The sequence below is a fragment of the Tachyglossus aculeatus genome, chromosome 15 (assembly GCF_015852505.1).
Source record: "Tachyglossus aculeatus isolate mTacAcu1 chromosome 15, mTacAcu1.pri, whole genome shotgun sequence".
In the NCBI taxonomy this organism is placed as follows: domain Eukaryota; kingdom Metazoa; phylum Chordata; class Mammalia; order Monotremata; family Tachyglossidae; genus Tachyglossus; species Tachyglossus aculeatus.
The window spans coordinates 25,445,590-25,470,169 of NC_052080.1; the positions used below are offsets into that span (position 1 = coordinate 25,445,590).

Below are 24,580 nucleotides of genomic sequence, written 5' to 3' on the forward strand. Positions count from 1 at the left end.
TTATTATTATTATTATTATTATTATTCTGTCATTACCTCGTGGCAGTCTCCGCCGGGAATGATGTCCTGGATATACACCAAGGGCCCTTCATTGTTATTATTATTATTGTTATTATTGTTATTGTTATTATTATTCTGTCATTACCTCGTGGCAGTCTCCGCCGGGGATGATGTCCTGGATATACACCAGGGGCCCTTCGTTGTGATTCATCCCTCCGACAATCGTCACCCCTAAGCCTGTTTCCTTTCTCATGGTGATCATCTGAAAGGCGTGGCTGCTAAGAAAAATGAAACCAAAGTTGAAACCTCAGCCTGGAGCCTCACAGAGGTGTGCCTTGTTTGACTTCAAGGAAATGAAATATTCCTTATATTTATCGATATATACAATTTCGGTATATATATCGGTATATATGCTGATATATACAACTTCAGAACTCTATCGAACATGTAATATAACTGGAGAAGCAGCCTGGCCTAGCGGAAGGAACATAAGCACCGGGAATCAGAGGACCTGGGCCCTCATCCTGGCTCTGCTAGTTGTCTGCTATGTGACCTTGGGCAAGTCATTTAACTTTTCTGTGCCTCAGTTCCCTCATAGGTAAAATGGGGACTAAGACTATGAACCCCATGAAGGGCACGGACTGTGTCTAACCTCATTAAGAACTCGGGCTTGGGAGTCAGAGACTGTGGGTTCAAATCCCTACTCCGCCAATTGCCAGCTGTGTGACTCTGGGCAAGTCACTTAACTTCTCTGGGCCTCAGTTTCCTCATCTGTAAAATAGGGATTAAAACTGTGAGCCCCCCCGTTGGACAACCTGATTACCTTGTATCTACCCCAGTGCTTAGAACAGTGCTTGGCACATAGTAAGCGCTTAACAAATACCGTCATCATCATCATCATCTTGTATCTACCCTAGCACTAAGTACAGTGCCTGGCACATAGCGAGAGCTTAACAAATACCATTAAAAATAATAATAATTTTCTTAAGCAATATTTCTAGGGGGTTTTAATGGATATGAAAAACTTGTAGCGGAAGAATAATTTCAGGAAGTGAAATCAGTTTTTAAAAATTTTGTTACCGCCTCAGGAAAAATATAATCGATGGGGGTTTAGGGCAAAATCTTGGATGCTCTAAGGAAAATAAAAATTGTCAACTCACTAAATTTTATAGCTACATACCCTCTGTGATACGACTTTAAAGGGAACAGAGCCCTGGTACGAGGGGTGATTTCTAAAGAGTAATCGGGGTTGATGGATTTAGGGGGAAATAAATGCTTTTCAACTAGATGCTGAAAGTGTTTTTCCCAAAACAATCCAAACACATGTAGAGGTGGGGCATAAAGGAGGACCTCAAAATGTCCTTGTCAGAGGGTGGGAGAGTAATGAAACCGAGAATAACAGCATCCAAACAAGATAAAACTACAACTCAGCCGCTCCCTCTCCAAGGACAAAGGAGTAGGCCTCCAACTGAAGGAGGCCTCAGGAACGATGATAATCATTTTAAACTTGTGGTATTTGTAAAGTACTTATTATATGCCAAGCCCTGTACTAAGCACTGGGGCAAATCTGGTCCCATATAGGGCTCTCAGGCTAAGTAGGAGGAAGAACCGGTGTTGAACCCCTATTTTGCAGATGAGGGAATTGAGGCACAGAGAAGCTAAGTGACTCGCTCAGTGTCACAATAGGTAAGCGTCAGGGCCGGGATTAGAACCCAGGTCCTTCTAAGTATCAGGCTCGTGCTCTTTCCAAAAGGCCACACTGCTTCAATGCAGGAAAGGAAATGGATTCCCGAGGAATAGGCTCGCGTGCCGGTGTTCGATCAGACGAATCCTTCCTCTGAGATCACAGACGGCACCCTTTGCGGAAATGCGTCCGGTTGACTGAAAATGCTGCTCTGGCCCGTCCCCGAGTCAAAAGGCCATAGCTGGTGCTGGAGATGAACGGCCCAAGAGACCGAGAGAAAGATCTCCGTTCTCCGGAATGCTTACTCCTTCTGGGGAGGGCTACTGTGTTACCCCATTTTCCCGCCGCCCTTTCAAAGGCTGGAAACCACCCTACCTCAAAGATCGTATCACCCGGACCTTAGTTTTATCGGGATTTGCTGAATCCCGCCGATTCCAGATCTGAGTTTCCTTATGGCCCGGGCACTCTGGGAGGCGGGCAGGAGACAACAATGTGGCCAAACTGGTTCTTACATTTCACGGCAGCCCCACTCCCCCAAGACTTAAATAGAACCAGCCCCCAAATGGGGGCCCTTACCCTTTTTAGTCAGTGGCTGAGCAAGGGCCTGGGAAGCGGAAGGACCTGGGTTCTAATCCCGGCTCCACCACGTGTCTCCTGTGTCGCTTTACTTCTCTGTGCCTCAGTTACCTCATGTGTAAAATGCGGATTAAGACTGTGAGCCCCATGTGGGACAGAGTTCAACCTGATTAAGTTGTATCTACACCAGCACACAGAACAGTGCCTGGCACATGGTGTGCTCTTAACAAATACCATTAAAAAAAATAAATGGCTGAAAAGTGGCAGCACACCTGGCTTGTCCCAGGCCAGGGCGAACTTTCCAGTGAAGGAGGCTTTTTTAAGGCACAGTGAGGGAATGTTGGTTGGGATAAGGCAAGCGTTCGCCCCCGAGGGAACCCCACAGGGAGCACAAAGGAATCTAAGAAATAGTGCAGACATGGAACATTTCCTCATCAGTCCAAACTATGGTAACTATGGTAAGTATTTTGCCAACTTGTACTTCCCAAGGGCTTAGTACAGTGCTCTGCACACAGTAAGCGCTCAATAAATACGATTGATGATGATGACGATGATGGTAGTTCTGATGGGGGAAGGCCAACGAGTCTTTGCAATTGATTCACAACTTTATTTATGTATATTAATGTCTGTCTCTCCCTCTTGACTGTGAGCTTACCATGGGCAGGGAATGTGTGTTGTTGTACTCTCCCAAGTGCTGAGTACAGTGCTTTGCACACAGTAAGTGCTCAATAAGTATGAATGAATGACTTGCCAAGACACAGCAGAGGCCGAAGGATTTCCACTCATATTCGCAATGACGAAGTCCTTTGCGTTCTGAAGCTGGACGGTGAAACGCGGGGTGGGGATTCTGATGAAATGCTACCGATAGGTTCTGCTGAGAGAGAAGATGATTGGAAAAATGGAGAAGGAAAAAAAAGCCCATCTGACACAAAGATTCAAATACCATACTTAGAATGAGAATTCCACTTTGTGTATTGGTTCAGTCCACTTGGGAATATATATATTTATGTGTGTGTGTGTGTGCCCATGTTGATGGATGTCTCTGCCTCGTGTATTTTGGGCTATGACATTTTCATCACCGCCTGTAACATTTAAGAAGTGCGAATGAAATCTCTTTTTGGACAAATTTCCATTCTCGATGGCAAGAGTGCCGAATGCAAATAAGGTGAACTGCAGCAATTTCCATGGCTGTGAAACATCGGATTCCTCGGAATACAGTGGTGGGGGAAGAACCCCCAGCCGGCTGTCCGACCTCTGGTCGGGGGGGACGGGGGATCGGGGTGACACCAGAGACGGACACCCCGTGAGGCTCACGGGCGCCTTGGGTCGTGTCATAAATCCCTGGGTGTGGGCATGCCCATGAGGGTACCGAGGGAGGTATACCTCATTTCCATGAGTCAACTGACTCAGTGTGAATCTGATTAACTTGTATCTAGTCCAGAGCAAAGAACAATCAATCAATCAATCAATCGTATTTATTGAGCGCTTACTATGTGCAGAGCACTGTACTAAGCGCTTGGGAAGTACAAATTGGCAACACATAGAGACAGTCCCTACCCAACAGTGGGCTCACAGTCTAAAAGGGGGAGACAGAGAACAGAACCAAACATACCAACAAAATAAAATAAATAGGATAGAAATGTACAAGTAAAATAAATAAATAAATAAATAGAGTAATAAATATGTACAACCATATATACATATATACAGGTGCTGTGGGGAAGGGAAGGAGGTAAGATGGGGGGGGGGGATGGAGAGGGGGACGAGGGGGAGAGGAAGGAAAGGGCCAGTGCCTGGCATGTAGTAAGTGCTTAACAAATACGATAAACAACAGTCACCCCCAGGGAGCGAAACACCAGGCTATGGACGAGGGAGTCGAAAGCCAGTGTTTTCTCGAAACACTGTCCGTATCCCCAGCCCTTGTGAAACCGTAATAATTACCATCAAGCAGCAAGGAAATGGTGCAGGCCTCGCAGAAAGAGCACAAGCTTGGGAGTTGGGGACTCTGGGATTCTCTCTGCCCTGGCCACTTGCCTGCTGTGTAATCTTGGGTGGGATTACGCACCTCGTCCCCCTCTCCATCCCCGCCTTTTTACCTCCTTCCCTTCCCCACAGCACCTGTATATATGTATATATGTTTGTACATATTTATTACTCTATTTATTTTACTTGTACACATCTGTTTTATTTTGTTCGTATGTTTGGTTTTGTTCTCTGTCTCCCCCTTTTAGACTGTGAGCCCACTGTTGGGTAGGGACTGTCTCTAGATGTTGCCAACTTGTACTTCCCAAGCGCTTAGTACAGTGCTCTGCACACAGTAAACGCTCAATAAATACGATTGATTGATTGATTGACCTTAGAGAAGCAACGTGGCCTAGTGGATAGACCTGGAGCCCGGAAGTCGGAAGGACCTGGGTTCTACTCCTGACTCTACCACTTGTAGGCTGTGTGACCTTGGGAAAGTCATTTAAGTTCTCTGGACCTCAGCTTCCTCATCTTTAAAATGGGGATTAAGATTGTGAGTCCCGTGTGGACAGGGACTATGTCCAAACTGATTATCTTGTGTCTACCCCAGAGTTTAGAACAGTGCCTGGCACATAGTAAGCACTTACCAAATACCGCAATTATTATTATTATTATTATTAAGTCCCTTGACTTCTCCATGCCTCCATTACTTTGCCTGTACAATGGGAATTCTATTCCTGTCCTCCCGCCTCCTTGGACTATAAGCCCCACACAGGATGGTGGCGACTGTGTCGGACCTGACCGCGTTGCATCCACCAAGCGCTTAGTACAGTGCTCCGCACACAGTAAGCGCTCAATAAACACAATTGATTGATTGATTGATGCTTGATGCAAAGCGAGCCCTCAGCAGACACCCCAGTTATCCTTCCCCCAGATACCGCAGCTTCTCGCCGTGCAGAACAGCTCCCCGCGGATCCTCTTTTTCTCTGAGCTTCACACGCTCTGTCGGCTTCTTAAATCTGTTCCTAAATCAGTGGAAAACAAGGAGATTTTTAAAAACACTCAGAGTTCTAGAAATCTTGGAACGCAGCTTCTCCCTCCCCCTTAAACTGTCAGCCCCGTGCAGGGCAGGGGCTATTTCTGATCTGATTATCTGGCATCTCCTTCCCCCAGCACGATCATTAGCATCTGTATTATTCTCAGTGAGGTGCAACGCACCCAGCGGGTGCCGAGTAACTGTTATTTTTACGACTGTTTCCGCTGAACGCGGATGGTTTGCTAAGCGGTGGCCTTCTGTACTTTGGATTTTCGGGGGGCCCGGGATGCCCCACGTCACCCACATGTTTCCCCCTCTCCCGGATGCCCTTTCACTGATCTTTAGGTTTTCTGACGGCGGGGATCACGTCTGCTAATCTCCCTGTGGCTTCTCCAGAGCTCACTTTGGCAATCTGCACTCAGAAGAACATAAACTCCTCGAGGGCAGGGAGTGGTCACGGGTTCAGGACTGAGAGTCAGCAGGTGATGGATTCTAATCCCGCCAGTGTGACCCTGGGCAAGTCACTTCACTTCTCTGGGCTCAGTTCCCTCATCTGCAAAATGGGGATTAAGACTGTGAGCCCAATGTGGGACGGGGCTGTGTCCAACCTGATTTGCTTGTGCCCACCCCAGCGCTTAGTACGGTACCTAGCACATAGTAAGCATTTAACACATACCATAATTATTACTCTTATTATTATCACGGCTGCTAATTCTATCGTCCTCGACCCAAGCCTTCAGCACGGCACTGACCACGCAGTGGATGCTCAGTAGATATCGGCGATTGATTGATTGACTATATTGAGTGTATGGGGAGGAAAAATATGAGATCTGAGCCCCGACTGCTAATAGTCCGGGCCCAGGAGACACAGTGTGGCATTGATTGCGCAGGGTGCAGTGGCTTTGGGCCAAGTGAATTATCAATCAATTGATCATATTTATTGAGCACCCACTGGATGCAGAGTCCTGTACTAAGCACGTGGGAGAGTACAACGATATGACAGACACGTGCCCTGCTCACAAAGAGCTGATAATCTAGAGGGGGACACAGACATTAACAAATAAAGAAATAACAGATTTGTACTTAAGCAGTGTGGGGTTGGGCGAGCAGGGGGTAAATGAAGGGAGCGAGTCAGGGCAACGCAGAAGGGAGTGGGAGAAGAGGAAAGGAGGGCTTAGTTAGGGAAGGCCTTTGGAAGGAGATGTGCCTTCAGTAAGGCTTTGAAGTGGGGAGAGTGATTGTCCATCTGATATGAGGAGGGAGGATGTGCCAGGCCAGGGGCAGGATGTGGGCGAGTGGTCAGTGGGGAGAGAGATGAGATTGAGGTACATGGAGTAGGTTGGCTTTAGAGGAGCGAAGCGTATGGGCTGGGTCGTAGTGGGAGAGTAGCAAGGAGAGGTAGGAGGGGGCAAGGTGATCGCCTGCTTTAGAGCCGATGGTGAGGAATTTTTGATGATAGCTCCCTTTCGGTGAGGGTCTTTTCAAGTGGTCGCTTCTCTTCCTCCCCTTTGTCCCCCAGCTCAGATGACCTCGATGGGGCGTGGCGGGAGGCGGGTCAGCATGACCGCAGATGAAGCCCTCGTGGATAACGGATTTCCTGCTCCAGAAGGAGCGTAAAGCGAGGGACGGTGGGAGAGAAAGGGGGACAGCGTGTACACCGTCCCTTCTGGAGCTGCCTTTGGGGCACTGCCGAACCCACGGAGAGAAGGGTGGGCCATAATTAAGAACAGAAGCAGACAGATTGTAAGCCCTCCACCTGCCTCGAAACCACCCGATGCCCAGACCCAAGCCATTCCCAGGATTTTTTGCATGGGCCAGCCCAAAGAGCACTAGGCCTGGAGACGGGAGACCGGGGACTGGGTCCCAGGCGGTCCGCCTGCGACTTGGCGACGGCCGCTTATCCTCTCCGGTCTCGGTCTTCCCCTCTCGAAAATGAGGGTGAGAGACCACGAACTCCTGCAGTCCCGGGATTAGGTCCGATGTTCACGATCACGGAGCTATCCCGGTGTTTAGCACATAGCACTTCAAATGTGCTGTGATTATTGTTATTCCCTTTGTGCCCCATCACTGATTCTCTATTTATTATTACGATTATCCCTTTCCTTAATCAATCAATCAATCAATCAATTGTATTTATTGAGCGCTTACCATGTGCAGAGCACTGTACTAAGCGCTTGGGAAGTACAAATTGGCATCACATAGAGACAGTCCCTACCCAACAGTGGGCTCACAGCCTAAAAGGGGGAGACAGAGAACAGAACCAAACATACCAACAAAATAAAATAAGTAGGATAGAAATGTACAAGTAAAATAAATAAATAAATAAATAGAGTAATAAATATGTACAACCATATATATATATATACAGGTGCTGTGGGGAAGGGAAGGAGGCAAGACGGGGGGATGGAGGGGGGGACGAGGGGGAGAGGAAAGAAGGGGCTCAGTCTGGGAAGGCCTCCTGGAGGAGGTGAGCTCCCAGCAGGGCCTTAAGCTTGATTATTGAAAGAAATCAGAGTGGGATACAAGCCAGTTCCAAAGGAACGTGGATAGAGCGAAACAAGAAGAAACTAGTGTATGTTAAATCCCCTCCGGACGCATGAAATGAGAAGAGACATGACGGTGCTCCAACCTTCTGGGTTCTCTCTCCACCTAATCGTCTCGGCAAGTGAGGTTTGCTTCGGCTCTCTCTGTGGTGTAAGAACCCTGGCCCTAGGCTCCTTGAGAAACGGCTCGTAAAACTGCCTGCCGTCATCTTGTAAAACACAGAGTACCGTTAAAACATTTCCAGACTGTGAGCCCGCTGTTGGGTAGGGCCCGTCTCTATATGTTGCCAGCTTGTACTTCCCAAGCGCTTAGTACAGCGTGCTGCACACAGTACGCGCTCAACAAATGCGATGGAATGAATGAATGAATCAAATAATGATATGAGGGGAGAGCTGATATTAATTACATGACTCGCGAAGTGGAAGGGATGAGGGCAGATGGTGCCAATTTTCAGAGCTCATTTACTCCTTGTTATCAATGCAGAATCAATCAATCAATCAATCAATCGTATTTATTGAGCGCTCACTATGTGCAGAGCACTGTACTAAGCGCTTGGGAAGTACAAATTGGCAACACATAGAGACAGTCCCTACCCAACGGTGGGCTCACAGTCTAAAAGGGGGAGACAGAGAACAGAACCAAACATACCAACAAAATAAAATAAATAGGATAGAAATGTACAAGTAAAATAAATAAATAAATAGAGTAATAAATATGTACAACCATATATACATATATACAGGTGCTGTGGGGAAACTGGACAAATTATGAAGAGGATGGGGGAAAAAAGCAGCGTGGCTTAGTGGAAAGAGCCCGGGCTTGGGAGTCAGAGGTCGTGTGTTCTAATTCTGCCTCTGCCACTTGTCAGCTGTGTGACTTCGGGCAAGTCACTTCACTTTTCTGTACCGCAGTTACCTCATCTGTAAAATGGGGATTAAGACTGTGAGACCCATGTTGGGACAACCTGATCACCTTGTATCTACCCCAGCGCTTGGAACAGTGCTCGGCACATATTAAGCACTTAACCGCTTATCATTGTTATTATGATTGTTATTAAGTAGAAAAGCCCTAGAGCTTTACAGTAGTTGAAGGGCAAATTAATCATCATCATCATCAATCGTATTTATTAAGTGCTTACTGTGTGCAGAGCACTGTACTAAGCACTTGGGAAGTGCAAATTGGCAACATATAATAATTAATAATAATTAATAAATAATTAATATAAAGAGTGTAACAATAATTACACTTCCCAAGCACTTAGTACAGTGCTCTGCACACAGTAAGCGCTCAATAAATATGATTGATTGATTATAATTGATAACTAAGATACTGATTGTATCACATGTGCTATTTTATTAGATTACACTTATCTATTTGTATATGAATTATATTCATTCTGATATACTAATTACCCAGCACTGAGTAGAGTGCCTGGCACATGGTAAGTGCTTAAGAAATACCATAATAATTAAGAGATTAGTTATAATTATTCATGTGATATCAAATCTATTATTATCAAGAAGAAGAATGATCACTGTGGTATTTGTTAAGTGCCTGTGCCATGCGCTGGGTTGGATACATGACAATCAGATATGTCCCAGTCTAAGGAAGAAGGAGGCCAGGCATTGAATCCCCAATTTGCAGTTGAGGAAACTGAGGCCCACAAATCAAGTGATTCATCTGAGGTAACCCAGCAGGTACGTGGCGAAGCTGGGATTAGAACTCAGGTCCTCCGACTCCCGAGCCCAAGCTCTTTCTGCTAGGGTACAGATGCTCCTCAAATCAGTCACCAGTTCAAACAAAGGCCTATCAAAGCATTTAGAGAACTGATTTGGTGACTCTTATTTCTGGTATTTTAAAAAGACTCATTTCCCCAACAAAAGAGGGTTTATTGTTTTGTTTTTTGTCCCCTGAACCTCCCCTCGCATGAGATGTTCGACAAATGGAGATATGGACTGGAACCATCAATTTTGAGATTTGCAGACAGGACGGGGTTTTTTTATTATTTTGGAGCCCTATAGTCTAAATGTAGGTTCACAGTTGAAATTTTAACCCTGAAATGTCCTTCACATTTTTGGGCAGAAGAATAACTTTTAACATAACATTAACCCCCACACATAACATTAACCCTCACAGATTGTGTGATTTTGAGCCTAGAGGCGGCAAGCGTGCCAGACTGATTACTGCCTTGGGCAAAGAATCCAAATATTTAAGTGGGTAAATTTCCCACTCACAAATCTGTTTCGTACCATGATCTTGGAAAAAAAAGCAAACTTCTCGATTCTCAAACCAACTGCTACGAAACAAATGTTTGTCCCAGGGGTAAGGAGCCACTAAAATAAAACATTTATTTTAAGAAACAATTAGGGTGAAGACCCAAAAGCTTGGCTTTGTGACCTGATAACTCTTGGAGGCCTTTCCTCTACCAGGCTTTACTGCCCCCTCCCCATTCGCTTAGAACAGTGCTTTGCACATAGTGAGCGCTTAATAAATGCCATTATTATTATTATTATCCCCAACCATAAATATCCTACCCCCTTATCGACTCCGAACTCCCATCAGGGTCCCACTGATTTTAACTTAAGTACCAAGTCAGGCTGGTGACCCCCACCATAACCGTGAGGCGCATCCCCAGATGGGATCGGTCCCAAGAGAAGCAGCGTGGCTCAATGGAAAGAGCCCGGGCTTCGGAGTCAGAGATCATGGGTTCAAATCCCGGCTCCACCACTTGTCAGTTGTGTGACCTTGGTCAAGTCACTTCACTTCTCTGGGCCTCAGTTCCCTCATCTGGAAAATGGGGATTAAGGGTGTGAGCCCCATGTGGGACAACCTGATCACTTTGTAATAATAATAATGATGGCATTTATTAAGCGCTTACTATGTGCAAAGCACAGTTCTAAGCACTGGTAGAACAGTGCTTTGCACATTCATTCAATCGTATTTATTGAGCGCTTACTGTGTGCAGAGTACTGTACTAAGCGCTTGGGAAGTACAAGTTGGTAACATATAGAGATGGTTCCTATCCATAGTAAGCGCTTAATAAATGCCATTATGATAATAATAATAATAATAATAATGATGGCATTTGTTAAGCGCTTACTATGTGCAAAGCACTGTTCTAAGCACTGGGGAGGATACAAGGTGATCAGGTTGTCCCACGTGGGGCTTACAGTCTTAATCCCCATTTTCCAGATGCGGTAACTGAGGCACAGAGAATCAGTCAATCAATCGTATTTATTGAGCGCTTACTGTGTGCAGAGCACTGTACTAAGCGCTTGGGAAGTACAAGGTGGCACATATAGAGACGGTCCCTACCCAACAGCGGGCTCACAGTCTAGAGAAGTGAAGTGACTTGCCCTAGGTCACACAGCAGACATGTGGCAGAGCCGGGATGCGAACCCCTGCCCTCTGACTCCAAAGCCCGGGCTCTTTCCACCGAGCCACGCTGCTTACCAATCAATCAATCGTATTTATTGAGCGCTTACTGTGTGCAGTGCACTGTACTAAGCGCTTGGGAAGTACAAGTTGGCAACATATAGAGACGGTCCCAACCCAACAGTGGGCTCACAGTCTAGAAGCAGCGTGGCTCAGTGGAAAGAGCCCGGGCTTTGGAGTCAGAGGTCAGGGGTTCAAATCCCGGCTCTGCCAATTGTCAGCTGTGTGACTCTGGGCAAGTCACTTAATCAATCAATCATATCTATTGAGTGCTTATTGTGTGCAGAGCACTGTACTAAGCGCTTGAGAAGTCCAAGTTGGCACCATATAGAGACGGTCCCTACCCAACAGTGGGCTCACAGTCTAAAACTTCTCTGTGCCTCAGTCCCCTCACCTGTAAAATGGGGATTAAGGCTGTGAGCCCCCTGTGGGACAACCTGATCACATGGTAACCTCCCCAGCGCTTAGAACAGTGCTTTGCGCATAGTAAGCGCTTAATAAATGCCGTCATTAGTATTATTAGACTGTGAGCCCACTGTTGGGTAGGGACTGTCTCTATACCTGTATATACGTTTGTACATATTTATTACTCTATTTTATTTGTCCATATCTATTCTATTCTATTTTATTTTGTTAGTATGTTTGGTCTTGTTCTCTGTCTCCCCCTTTTAGACTGTGAGCCCACTGTTGGGTAGGGACTGTCTCTATACCTGTATATATGTTTGTACATATTTATTACTCTATTTTATTTGTCCATATCTATTCTATTTATTTTATTTTGTTAGTATGTTTGGTCTTGTTCTCTGTCTCCCCCTTTTAGACTGTGAGCCCACGGTTGGGTAGGGACTGTCTCTATACCTGTATATATGTTTGTACATATTTATTACTCTATTTTATTTGTACATATCTATTCTATTTATTTTGTTAGTATGTTTGGTCTTGTTCTCTGTCTCCCCCTTTTAGACTGTGAGCCCACTGTTGGGTAGGGACTGTCTCTATACCTGTATATACGTTTGTACATATTTATTACTCTATTTATTTGTACATATCTATTCTATTTATTTTATTAGTATGTTTGGTTTTGTTCTCTGTCTCCCCCTTTTAGACTGTGAGCCCACTGTTGGGTAGGGACTGTCTCTAGATGTTGCCAACTTGGACTTCCCAAGCGCTTAGTACAGTGCTCTGCACACAGTAAGCGCTCAATAAATACGATTGATGATATCCGTTGCCAACTTGTACTTCCCAAGCGCTTAGTACGGTGCTCTGCACACAGTAGGCGCTCAATAAATACGATCGATTGGTTATTAGGGGCAGGGAGGGAGGGCCGGGCGCGGGATGCGCCGCCGTTGCCATGGTGATGCCCGGGAGGCGCCGCCGTTGCCATGGTGACGCCCGAGGCCCGGATTGCCCTGGGGCGGGCGGGGTCAAACAGCGTTATAAGCGGTTACCTACCGCGCTGGCCCTCCGTCGGAGTGCGCTCCATCTCGCGAGATTTCCCAACGCAGAAGGGAGCGGCGCATGCGCGCGCCCCCTCCCTCCCTAGGCGCGCGCATGCGCGCAAGGCCGTGAGGCGCCACCGTCATGGCGGCCATGGCGGTGCTGAGGCGGACCAAGGTGCGGCTCCCGCCGGCCTCCGTGGCCCCCCCGCGCCGCCCGACCGGCTCCAACCCCTTCACCCGGGAGCAGGAGCGGCAATGGCGGCGGCGGAACAAGACGGTGCTCACCTACGTGGCCGCGGCCGCCGTGGGGATGGTCGGGGCCTCCTACGCCGCCGTGCCCCTCTACCGCCTCTACTGCCAGGTCAGGCCCCGGGGCATGCCGGGAGGCGGGGCCGTTGGCCGAACCACCAACCCCGCCCTGACGAGAAGGAGGCCTCACATCTAATTATTAATCCTAATCACGATGATGACACTCATTAAGCGCCCACTGTGTGCCAAGCACTGTTCTGAACGCCGGGGAGGTTGCAAAGTGATAGGTTGGCCCACAGTCTTAACCCTCATTTGACAGTTGCCAAGTGATGAGGTTGGCCCACAGTCTTAATCCCCGTTGTACAGATGAGGGAACTGAGGCCCAGAGAATAACCATAATAATAATAATGGTATTTATTAAGCGCCTACTCTGTGCCAAGCACTGTTCTGAGCGCCGGGGAGGTTACAAAGTGATAGGTTGGCCCACAGTCTTAACCCCCATTTTACAGTTGCAAAGTGATCAGGTTGTTCCACAGTCTTAATCCTCATTTTACAATTAAGGGGACTGAGGCCCAGATAATAACAGTAATAATAATGGTATTTATTAAGCGTCTACTCTGTGCCAAGCACTTTTCTGAGCGCCGGGGAGGTTGCAAAGTGATAGGTTGGCCCCCAGTCTTAACCCCCATTTTACAGTGGCCAAGTGATGAGGTTGGCCCACAGTCTTAATCCCCATTTTACAGATGAGGGAACTGAGGCCCAGAGAATAACCATAATAATAATAATGGTATTTATTAAGCGCCTACTCTGTGCCAAGCACTGTTCTGAGCACCGGGGAGGTTACAAAGTGATAGGTTGGCCCACAGTCTTAACCCCCATTTTACAGTTGCAAAGTGATCAGGTTGTTCCACAGTCTTAATCCTCATTTTACAATTAAGGGGACTGAGGCCCAGATAATAACAATAATAATAATGGTATTTATTAAGCATCTACTCTGTGCCAAGCACTTTTCTGAGCACCGGGGAGGTTGCAAAGTGATAGGTTGGCCCACAGTCTTCACCCCCATTTTACAGTTGCCAAGTGATGAGGTTGGCCCACAGTCTTAATCCCCGTTGTACAGATGAGGGAACTGAGGCCCAGAGAATAACCATAATAATGATAATGGTATTTAGTAAGCGCCTACTCTGTGCCAAGCACTGCTCTGAGCGCTGGGGAGGTTGCAAAGTGATAGGTTGGCCCACAGTCTTAACCCCCATTTTACAGTGCCAAGTGATGAGGTTGGCCCACAGTCTTAATCCCCATTGTACAGATGAGGGAAGTGAGGCCCAGAGAATAATCCTATCAATAATATTGGCATTTACTAAGCGCCTACTCTGTGCCAAGCACTGTTCTGAGCGCTGGGGAGGTTGCAAAGTGATAGGTTGGCCCCCAGTCTTAACCCCCATTTTACAGTGGCCAAGTGATGAGGTTGGCCCACAGTCTTAATCCCCATTTTACAGATGAGGGAACTGAGGCCCAGAGAATAACCATAATAATAATAATGGTATTTAGTAAGCGCCTACTCTGTGCCAAGCACTGCTCTGAGCGCTGGGGAGGTTGCAAAGTGATAGGTTGGCCCACAGTCTTAACCCCCATTTTACAGTTGCAAAGTGATCAGGTTGTTCCACAGTCTTAATCCTCATTTTACAGTTAAGGGGACTGAGGCCCAGATAATAACAATAATAATAATGGTATTTATTAAGCATCTACTCTGTGCGAAGCACTGTTCTGAGCGCCGGGGAGGTTGCAAAGTGATAGGTTGGCCCACAGTCTTAACCCCATTTTACAGTTGCCAAGTGATGAGGTTGGCCCACAGTCTTAATCCCCGTTGTACAGATGAGGGAACTGAGGCCCAGGGAATAACCATAATAATAATAATGGTATTCATTAAGCGCCTACTCTGTGCCAAGCACTGTTCCGAGCACCGGGGAGGTTGCAAAGTGATAGGTTGGCCCACAGTCTTAATCCCCATTGTACTGATGAGGGAAGTGAGGCCCAGAGAACAAACCTATCAATTTAAGCGCCTACTCTGTGCCAAGCACTGTTATGAGCGCTATGGAGGTTGCAAAGTGATAGGTTGGCCCACAGTCTTAACCCCCATTTTACAGTTGCCAAGTGATGAAGTTGGCCCACAGTCTTAATCCCCATTGTACAGATGAGGGAAGTGAGGCCCAGAGAATAATCCTATCAATAATGATGGCATTTATTAAGCGTTTATTCTGTCCCAAGCACTGTTCTGAGCACAGAGGAGGTTGCAAAGTGATAGGTTGGCCCACAGTCTTAACCCCCATTTTACAGTTGCCAAGTGATGAGGTTGGCCCACAGTCTTAATCCCCATTGTACAGATGAGGGAACTGAGGCCCAGAGAATAAACCTATCAATTTAAGCGCCTACTCTGTGCCAAGCACTGTTCTGAGCACTGTGGAGGTTGCAAAGTGATAGGTTGGCCCACAGTCTTAACCCCCATTTTACAGTTGCCAAGTGATGAGGTTGGTTTACAGTCTTAATCTCCATTGTACAGATGAGGGAAGTGAGGCCCAGAGAATAATCCTATCAATAATATTGGCATTTATTAAGCGCCTACTCTGTGCCAAGCACTGTTCTGAGCGCTGTGGAGGTTGCAAGGTGATAGGTTGGCCCCCAGTCTTAACCCCCATTTTACAGTTGCCAAGTGATGAGGTTGGCCCACAGTGTTAATCCCCGTTGTACAGATGAGGGAACTGAGGCCCAGAGAATAACAATAATAATAATGGTATTTAGTAAGCGCCTACTCTGTGCCAAGCACTGTTCTGAGCGCTGGGGAGGTTGCAAAGTGATAGGTTGGCCCATAGTCTTAACCCCCATTTTGCAGTTGCAAAGTGATGAGGTTGGCGCACAGTCTTAATCCCTGTTGTACAGATGAGGGAAGTGAGGCCCGGATAATAATCCTATCAATAATAATGGCATTTATTAACCATTATACTGTGCCAAGCGCTGTTCTGAGCACCGGGGAGGTTGCAAAGTGATAGGTTGGCCCACTGTCTTAACCCCCATTTTGCAGTTGCAAAGTGATGAGGTTGGCCCACAGTCTTAATCCCCGTTGTACAGATGAGGGAACTGAGGCCCAGAGAATAACCATAATAATAATAATGGTATTTATTAAGCACCTACTCTGTGCCAAGCACTGTTCTGAGTGCCGGGGAGGTTGCAAAGTGATAGGTTGGCCCACAGTCTTAACCCCTATTTTACAGTTGCCAAGTGATGAGGTTGGCCCACAGTCTTAATCCCCATTGTACAGATGAGGGAAGTGAGGCCCAGAGAATAATCCTATCAATAATAATGGCATTTATTAAGCGCCTGCTCTGTGCCAAGCACTGTTCTGAGCGCTGGGGAGGTTGCAAAGTGATAGGTTGGCCCACAGTCTTAACCCCCATTTTACAGTTGCCAAGTGATGAGGTTGGCTTACAGTCTTAATCTCCATTGTACGGATGAGGGAAGTGAGGCCCAGAGAATAATCCTATCAATAATATTGGCATTTATTAAGCGCCTATTCTGTGCCAAGCACTGTTCTGAGCACTATGGAGGTTGCAAAGTGATCAGGTTGGCCCACAGTCTTAACCCCCATTTTACAGTTGCAAAGTGATCAGGTTGGCCCACAGTCTTAACCCCCATTTTACAGATGAGGGTAGTGAGGCCCAGCGAATAATCCTATCAATAATAAAGGCATTTATTAAGCGCCTACTCTGTGCCAAGCACTGTTCTGAGCCTGGGAGATTACGAGGTGATCAGGTTGGCCCACATGGGGCAGTTCCTCAGTGGGACCGGCCGGCACCCAAGGAGACCCGTGCTGACAAGAAGACGGACGGGCTCACTGGAAATTATAATAATAATAATAATAGTCACGATCCTAATAATGATGATGGTATTTATTAAGTGCCTACTATGTGCCAAGCACTGTTCTGAGCTCTGGGGAGGTTGCAAAGTGATAGGTTGGCCCACAGTCTTAACCCCCATTTTACAGTTGCAAAGTGATGAGGTTGGCCCATAGCCTTAATCCGCATTTTACGGATGAGGGAACTGAGGCCCAGAGAACAATCCTAATAATAATAATGGCATTTATTAAGTGCTTACTCTGTGCCAAGCACTGTTCTGAGCGCTGGGGAGGTTACGAGGTGATCAGGTTGTCCCACGTGGGGCAGTGCCTCAGTGGGCACAGCCGGGACCGGCGGGCATCCAAGAAGACCCGCAGTGACAAGCAGCTGGGCTCACTGGAAACTATAATAATAATAATAGTCATAATCCTAATAATGATGATGGCATTTATTAAGCACCTACTATGTGCCAAGCACTGTTCTGAGCACTGGAGAGGTTACAAGGTGATCAGTTTGTCCCACGTGGGGCGGTGCCTCAGTGGGCGCAGCCGGGACCGGCGGGCACACAAGGAGACCCGCACTGACAAGCAGCCGGGCCCAGTGGAAATTATAATAATAATAATAATAATAGTCATAATCCTAATAATGATTATGGCATTTATTAAGCGCTTACTCTGTGCCAAGCACAGTTCTGAGCACTGGGGAGCTTACAAAGTGATCAGATTGGCCCGCAGTCCTAATCCCCATTGTGCAGATGAGGGAACTGAGGCCCAGAGAATAATAATAATAATGGCATTTATTAAGCGCTTATTCTGTGCCAAGCACTGTTCTGAGCACCAGAGAGGTTACAAAGTGATCAGGTTGGCCCACAGTCTTAATCCCCTTTTTACAGATGAGGGAACTGAGGCCCAGAGAATAATAATAATGGCATTTATTAAGCGCTTACTCTGTGCCAAGCACTGTTCTGAGCACCAGGGAGGTTACAAAGTGATCCAGTTGGCCCACAGTCTTAAGCCCCTTTTTACAGATGAGGGAACTGAGGCCCAGAGAAGTGAAGTGACTTGCCTGAAGTCACACAGCTGACAATTGGCGGAGCCGAGCTTTGAACCCATGGCCTCCGACTCCAGAGCCCGTGGTCTTTCCACTGAGCCAAGCTGCTTCTCATCATAATGATGGCATTTGTTAGGCGTTTACTATATGCAAAGCGCTGGTAATAATGGTATTGGGTAAGTGCTTATTATGTAAGCAGCAGAGAAGCAGCAACCTGCCCAGCGCTTAGAACAGTGCTTTGCACATAGTGCTTAATAAATGCCATTATTATTATTACGATTCCCAATGAGTTCCGCGCGTAAGAACCTCTAGCCCAGTATCGTTGCCCCAACAACTCAGTGAAGCCATTCCTTGGCCTCGAAACGGACCTTGAGTTTTGGCTTTCCTTTCATGGCTGTTAAGTGTGTCATGGCTCCGTTGTCGGGCAGTGACCCGAGGGCTGGGGTAGCGGCTAGTTAATGGAGTCGGACGTAGCCCTTGTCTGATGTCGGGGTGCCGGGCCAGAGGAATTCAAGCTTGAGTTACATTTTGGGTTTCCATAAAGTACCCTGGTGACGGGGCACGGTTTCCGCCAGGGTATGACGTGATTTCTGATGTCCGGGAGGCGGGAGCCGTCCGAGGGGCCGGAGGGAGAGCCCAGAGTCGTTGACCCTCCCGTGTCTCGTGTTCACGTCCCAGACCACGGGGCTGGGCGGCACGGCCGTCGCAGGCCACAGTTCGGACCGGATCGAGACTATGGTCCCCGTGGAAGACCGTGTCATCAGGGTCGCCTTCAACGCCGACGTGCACGCGAGCCTCCACTGGAACTTCCGCCCGCAGCAGACGGAGATCTACGTGAGTATCCCGAAGGGAAGGTCCCCCCGACTCCCTTCACGCTGCAGATCGTTGGGGTCGCAGCTCTTCTGGGCGGCCCTGGACTAAATACTGCCCACTGACCCCAGACGTGTCTGGCCGACGCTCCGTCCTCGGCCGGGGCGAAAGAGCATCTCATCGATGGCTCATTTGAGACCCCTCCCCAAACCAAGATCCCGCCTCATCCACCCGCGGGCCACCCATGATGGAGAAGCAGGCTTGCGGCCGGGCGAGGGGTGTTGACGGGCACGACTCTTGCACTCAGGAGCTGACGATCCAGTGGGAGAGGCCGCCGCTGAGATCGAGGATCGGGAGGGGAAGTGGCACCCGATAGGGATGTGTAGTATTCAAGCTCCATGGAGACAGAGCAGATGTCGGTGAACTTAGAGGTTGAGGCTTCGAGCACGTAGGAGAGGTGAAAGGAGAGTGGGATGGGGAGAGGAGAGGTTGGTCGGAGAAGGCTTCCCGGGGGACGTATGATGGCAGGGTGAGGGTTTGGACGAAAGAGGAGAGCAGCTGTGTGACGGACGTGAAGGGGGAACGACTTCCAGCCGGTGGAGACCGGGGAGGGGTGTGAACGAGGGATTGATGGCGGAAGAGGAGAGGCCGAGGTCCGGCGAGTAGGTCGGCCGGGACGGGTACCCCATGGATTGATTTGACGGGGGAGGAGACGGGCGACGGATGGTCAGTTCAGAGGGACAATCCGAACGGTGGAATGGAGTGTGTCCCGCAATGCGGGGAGGCCAATGCACTGGTTGAGGTGGGCAGGGACAGGTGCCCGAACCACCACATTTGCGGTATGACCTACAGTGGGGGGGCGGTCGTGGATGACACCGAGGGAGATGGGGAGGACGTCAGTGCCGTCTATGGCAGGGGGAGAGACGGGGCGAGGTAGGGGTGCAGGGGGAAGGAGGAGTAGCTTTCTGAAGGCGGTGAGGTCAAGGTGTCTACACAGTGCCCTGAAGGCGGCGGGAGACCCGAGACTGCAGAGGAGAGAGGTCGAGACCAGAGGCGTAGATTTGGGGATCATCCCATTAGGGTGGAATGGATTGAGCGCTCATTGTGCTGCAGCCCTTTGAAAGATGGCAGAAATCCCTGGCCCCCAGTGGCCTCGTGCCGTTGTGTCCCACTCCGTCCTAATCCCCCGGCTGCCGGGGACACAGCCGTCCAGGTGTGATCCACACTTCCCCGGAGGCCGGCATCAGCCCATGTCCCGGGGCCCGCTTCTGCCCGCAAGCCGTCGTGGATCAGGCGCAGTCTCGGAAGGTTCAGGGATAACTTTTAATAATAATTATGGTATTTGTTAAGCGCTTACTATACGCACTCTAGTGGTCCGGGTTGCGGGAGTTCTCACGGAGGATGGCACCTAGCCAGTTGACAGAGGAGCCCCGCCGACCTGAGCGTCTTCCTTTCCCCAGGTGGTTCCGGGAGAGACGGCCCTGGCGTTCTACAAAGCCAAAAATCCTACCGACAGACCCGTCATTGGGATCTCCACCTACAACATAGTCCCTTTCGAAGCGGGCCAGTATTTCAACAAAATTCAGGTATGTGCCGCAAGGTAGAGATACAGATCCTACCCTGAGTCCCCCAGGGTTCCCTGCAAGGGATCGGCACATCCGAGGCGGGGGCAGACATGGCCATCCCAAGATACTCGCAGGGCGGCATCCCCTGCCATCGGAGAGCCTGCCCTCCTCCTCCCACCCGTGGTCTTCCCATGTCTGTATCCCCTGCCGGACCGTGAGGTCTTCGGGCGGGGATGGTTTCTCCCGATCCATACTCTCCCATGTGCTTGGCCTGGCACCATGCCCTTGGTAGAGGCTTGAGAATTATCAACTATGGGTTATTTTGTTGGCTTCCTTGACGCCACCCTATAGGCCAGAGTCGATTCTGCCCTCCCCCCCTTCCCTCCGCCAATATCGTAGCGTCGACCTTCAACCCCAGATCACTGCCACGGCCCGGTCCCTTCACCCCCGTGCCCAAGCTGTAGCGGTCCAGATGCCCATCTGCCTTTGTTCACTTTGAATTCATCTTTCCCTGCCTCAGACCAGCCTTCTCCTCCCCACGACGATCACACTTCTCCCCAATTCACTCCCGTACCTGTTGCGGCCCCGCACCGCTGTTGTGGACATTCCACTCCCTTTTCAAACCTCCAGTTCCCCCAGCCCCTGCCGTCCCTTTTCCCCATTCACCCCGTGTGTACTCTGAGGAAGTTGAAACCTTTGGGCGTGATCTCCCTAAAATCGCCCCTGCTCCTCTCCAGTTTTGCCCTCTCCACAATTCTCCCTATATTCCCCGTGGTATCTCCAGAGGAGACTGCTCGCTTCCTTTCATTCATTCAATCATATTTCATTCAGTCGTGTTTATTGAGCGCTTATGGTGTGCAGAGCACTGTACTAAGTGCTTGGAAGAGTGCAATATAACAATAAATAGACAGTGAGCTAATATCTACTCCTCCCGTTGTCTGACCCCATCCCTTCATAATTGACTAACACTTGTAGCCTCCCTTCACCCCTCCCCTACCAGCATCTTTGACTGTTGGTTCTCTGAGGGCGCCTCCCCTACTGCTTTCAATCTTGCTTGATTGAATGTATTCAGATGTATTCCATCTCTTGCCAAGAGTCTCCCTCGACCCTTTTGGCTCCCTCTTGTCCTCACCCCATCTCCCTCCTGCTGTCCCTCTCGAAACTTCTCGATAGGGTTGTTTTTGCCCGCTGTCTCAGCTGTCTCTCTTCCAAATCTCTCCTCCAAATCCCTCCTCCGGGCTGGCTTCCCCCAAATCCGCTCCACGGAAGCGGCCCCCTCCGAGATTATCGAGGACCTCCTCCTTGCCTGGTCTGACGACCCTGGCTCCACTCCGATCCCCCCGGATGTCTCGGAGACTTTTCCCGACCTCTGCTTCACCGACACCATCCTCTCCCGGTTCTTGTATCTCTTTGATCGCTCCTTGTCCGTCTCTTTTGGGGGCTCCTCTCTACCTGCTACCCAACAGAGAGGTCCCTTGGAGCTCATTTCGGGGTCCTGTTCTGTTCTCCCAAACTTTATTGCGGTCTCATGTCCTCCAAGAAGCCTTCCCTAATCAAGCCCTATGGTCCCCAGCTCCCTAATCCTTCCCTCAATCATCTACCCGCTTAGATACTTGACATTTGGTCATTTGATGTTTGCCCCACCCTCGGACTCTCAAACCCTCAACGCCCCCGGTACTTGGACGTCTATAAGTCATGTACAATGTTTATTATTACATTTTTATTTCTGTTAATATCTTCCTCTGATATGTAAGGTCATGGTGGGCGGGGAATGTGTCTCCTGATTTTGTTATATTGTAGTCTCCCGAATGCTCAGCGACGGTGCTCCGTACTCAGTCAGCGCTCGATAAATACCGACGACGATGATCTTGAAATCGTCTGTCCCTCGGATAGATAGTGTTTGAAAGATGTTTTCTCTCCTTTCATTTCCAGTGCTTTTGCTTCGAAGAACAAAGGCTCAACCCTCAAGAGGAAGTGGATATGCCAGTGTTCTTCTTCATCGACCCCGAATTTGCCGAAGACCCGAGAATGGCCAAAGTCGAGTCGATCACGCTTTCGTACACTTTCTTCGAAGCCAAGGAGGGACTTAGATTGCCACTTCCGGGTTACAGCTGAAACGGACCACCGTCTCGCCTCCCCGTCTCGACCCCCGATCTGAAACCGGACATTTAAGAATCTCCATTTCACTGTGCCGAGAGAAATCTCTGCAGCAACATTTGTGCATTTTAACACGGCGATGGGTCGGTAGCATCTCATTGTTTTCCACCCCTATGTCTTTGTGCCCTCCGCGAAAAGTGTTGCAGCAGATTTTTTAAAAATGTCGCACTGGGAGCGAAACACTCTTTCCATTTTAGCAGCGAGACGATTTGGATGAGGACTGGCTCGACCCCTCGTCCTTGCTGGTGAGAATCGGGGGCTCCCGCAATAGCGATGGCACTAAAAGCCCGATTGGCGGGTGTCCCATCCTCTCTCTTTCCCGAAAAAGGTGGTTGTTTGACAAAGGTGAGGAGTCCATTGTCGCTACAAGTTCCGAACCTCCTCTGCTGGTACATTTCTCTACCTCCAGCCCTCAAAAGACAGAAAGGAGGAGGGAGGAGGTTACAAGTATCGAAGGAGATGCACACAGAGACCGGATCGGGCGCTCCAGGTGTCTGCCAGTGGGGACACTCCCAGGGAGCCGCAGTGTCAGAAACAAGGTAGAACTTGATGAATTAAAGGGACTTTAATCATCTTTGTGGTGTCTATTCATTGAACCCTGCCTACTGTTATTAATGTCTTTTGTTCTAATAATAATAATTATTATGGAATTCATTAGGCACGTACGTGCAAGGCACTGTAGTAAGCTCTGGGGTAAATACAAGCTATTCAGGTTGGACACAGTCTCTGTCTCTCGGGGACTCACAGTCTTAAATCCCCATTTTACAGATGAGGTAAGTGAGGCACAGAAAAGTAAAGTGACTTGCCCACAGTCACACAGTAATCAAGTGGCGGAGCTGGGGTTAGAGCCCAGGGCATTCTGACTCACTCACTGTCGTATTTATTGAGCGCTTAGTGTATGCAGAGCACTATACTGAGTGCTTGCAGAGTACAATTCAACAGTAGAGACAATCCCTGCCCACACAGGGCTTACAGTCTAGAAGGGGGAAGACAGACATCAAAACAAATAAACAGGCAGACTCCCAAATCCGTTTTCTGTCCATTAGGCTGCTTCTGTAAAAGTTCAGAAAGTCTCCACCCACACAACTTCTTATAGTCCCAACACCCCCATGGTATCGTATCCCTTTCCGAGAGCCGTGCGATGTTTTACGGCGATCTCTTTCCTAGGCGTAATGCTCTAGGCACGTCTCATCGACCCACCCGTCGTAAAACCATCCCTGTAGTTTAAAGTACGTTCGAGGCCCTAAGTCGGAGCTCAGAGACGAGAACTGGCCGCTTTAAAGCGCAGATCGATCTTTACGTTCGATGTTGGGAAAAGGAAGGCGCTCAGTGATTGATGTTCTAAAACAAACAGCTCGCTCCAAGTCGGGCCCTTTTAATCCCACTCGCTCCCGGGAGGGCTCAACATACGGTTGTTAGTCCAAGTTGCGAGTGTGGCCTGCTTACACGGATGGGTAGAGTTTGAACACCACATCCATTCACTTTCCCCCCTGAAGATGGTCACACACAGGAGCAAAACCTTTCAGTGTCTCTGCTAACAGCCGGGTCCCGATGCTTCTCCGTAGTTGAGCGGGAAAACTGGCATTCCTTGGTGTCCAGTGGTCCTCATTCGTCGCTCTCAGTCCCTCTTGATCCCTACCTTGTGGTCCGATCTGCCATCTTGCAGTCACGTGGCCTGGCTAGGGGGCAAGGGGCATCCCCACAATACCAAGGCACTGGGGGAACACGAGCATTAGGGTCGACCACAAGCTAGGCGAGGGTAGGGGGTCAGAGATGTCCTGTCGTGGCGGAGGTTTAAGCTGCTGCTTTGGGCCGCACTCCAGGGCTGAGGGATGCTCGTGGTACCTAGGAGTCGGGGGGGGGTGGCAAGGGGGGTGGTGGTCCTGCCTGGGCCGCTGGAGTCGTGCCCATGAAATGGTAGGGGGCAGGGGTTTGGGCGCTGGGCATGGAGGCACTCTGAAGCAGCAGTGGCTCAGGACCTCAGCATGTGCCGCAGGTGAAGGGGGGACACGGAGGGGACGGGCGCGTCTTCTTCTCAGTTGCAGCTCGAAGCCCCCTCCATACTACCGTGCCCACCTCAGACCGTGGAGACGACAACACAGTTCGAATCTCCCCACTTTCCGTCGTTCGACTCGGCCTGTAGTTTGGCACCAGGGAGGGGAAGGGGGCAGATGAACCGG

General features: G+C 49.0%; 2 protein-coding genes across 4 annotated transcripts in view; one reads left to right on the top strand and one right to left on the bottom strand.

Moving 5' to 3' along the window:
* The window catches only part of STXBP4 (syntaxin binding protein 4), a 91,832-nt gene extending 79,098 nt beyond the window's left edge, over positions 1–12,734 (bottom strand). Inside the window, exons 1-4 of one of the 3 annotated variants that reach the window (XM_038757201.1) lie at positions 12,693–12,734; positions 5,164–5,250; positions 3,012–3,131; positions 146–275 (exon numbers count right to left, since the gene is read on the bottom strand). In XM_038757201.1, coding sequence (XP_038613129.1) covers positions 146–275; positions 3,012–3,046 — 165 coding nt within the window. In that variant the 5' untranslated portion in view covers positions 3,047–3,131; positions 5,164–5,250; positions 12,693–12,734. Of the gene's footprint in view, positions 1–145; positions 279–3,011; positions 3,135–5,163; positions 5,251–12,692 lie in introns of all 3 variants that reach the window. The other 2 variants (XM_038757199.1, XM_038757200.1) reach the window with 2 other exon arrangements.
* An 81-nt stretch (positions 12,735–12,815) lies between these two features.
* Positions 12,816–22,974, top strand: LOC119937665 (cytochrome c oxidase assembly protein COX11, mitochondrial). Its single transcript, XM_038757237.1, has 4 exons — positions 12,816–13,040; positions 18,547–18,702; positions 20,139–20,264; positions 22,176–22,974. The coding sequence occupies exons 1-4, from the start codon at positions 12,822–12,824 to the stop codon at positions 22,356–22,358; spliced, it is 684 nt and encodes a 227-aa protein (XP_038613165.1). The 5' UTR covers positions 12,816–12,821; the 3' UTR covers positions 22,359–22,974.
* The last annotated feature ends 1,606 nt before the right edge of the window (positions 22,975–24,580 follow it).

Coding starts and splice junctions, on each gene's coding strand:
- LOC119937665 (XM_038757237.1), top strand. CDS start 12,822: ATGGCGGCCATGGCGGTGCTGAGGCGGACCAAGGTGCGGCTCCCGCCG. Junction 18,703..20,138: donor CGCAGCAGACGGAGATCTAC/GTGAGTATCCCG, acceptor TCCTTTCCCCAG/GTGGTTCCGGGAGAGACGGC. Junction 20,265..22,175: donor AGTATTTCAACAAAATTCAG/GTATGTGCCGCA, acceptor TTTCATTTCCAG/TGCTTTTGCTTCGAAGAACA.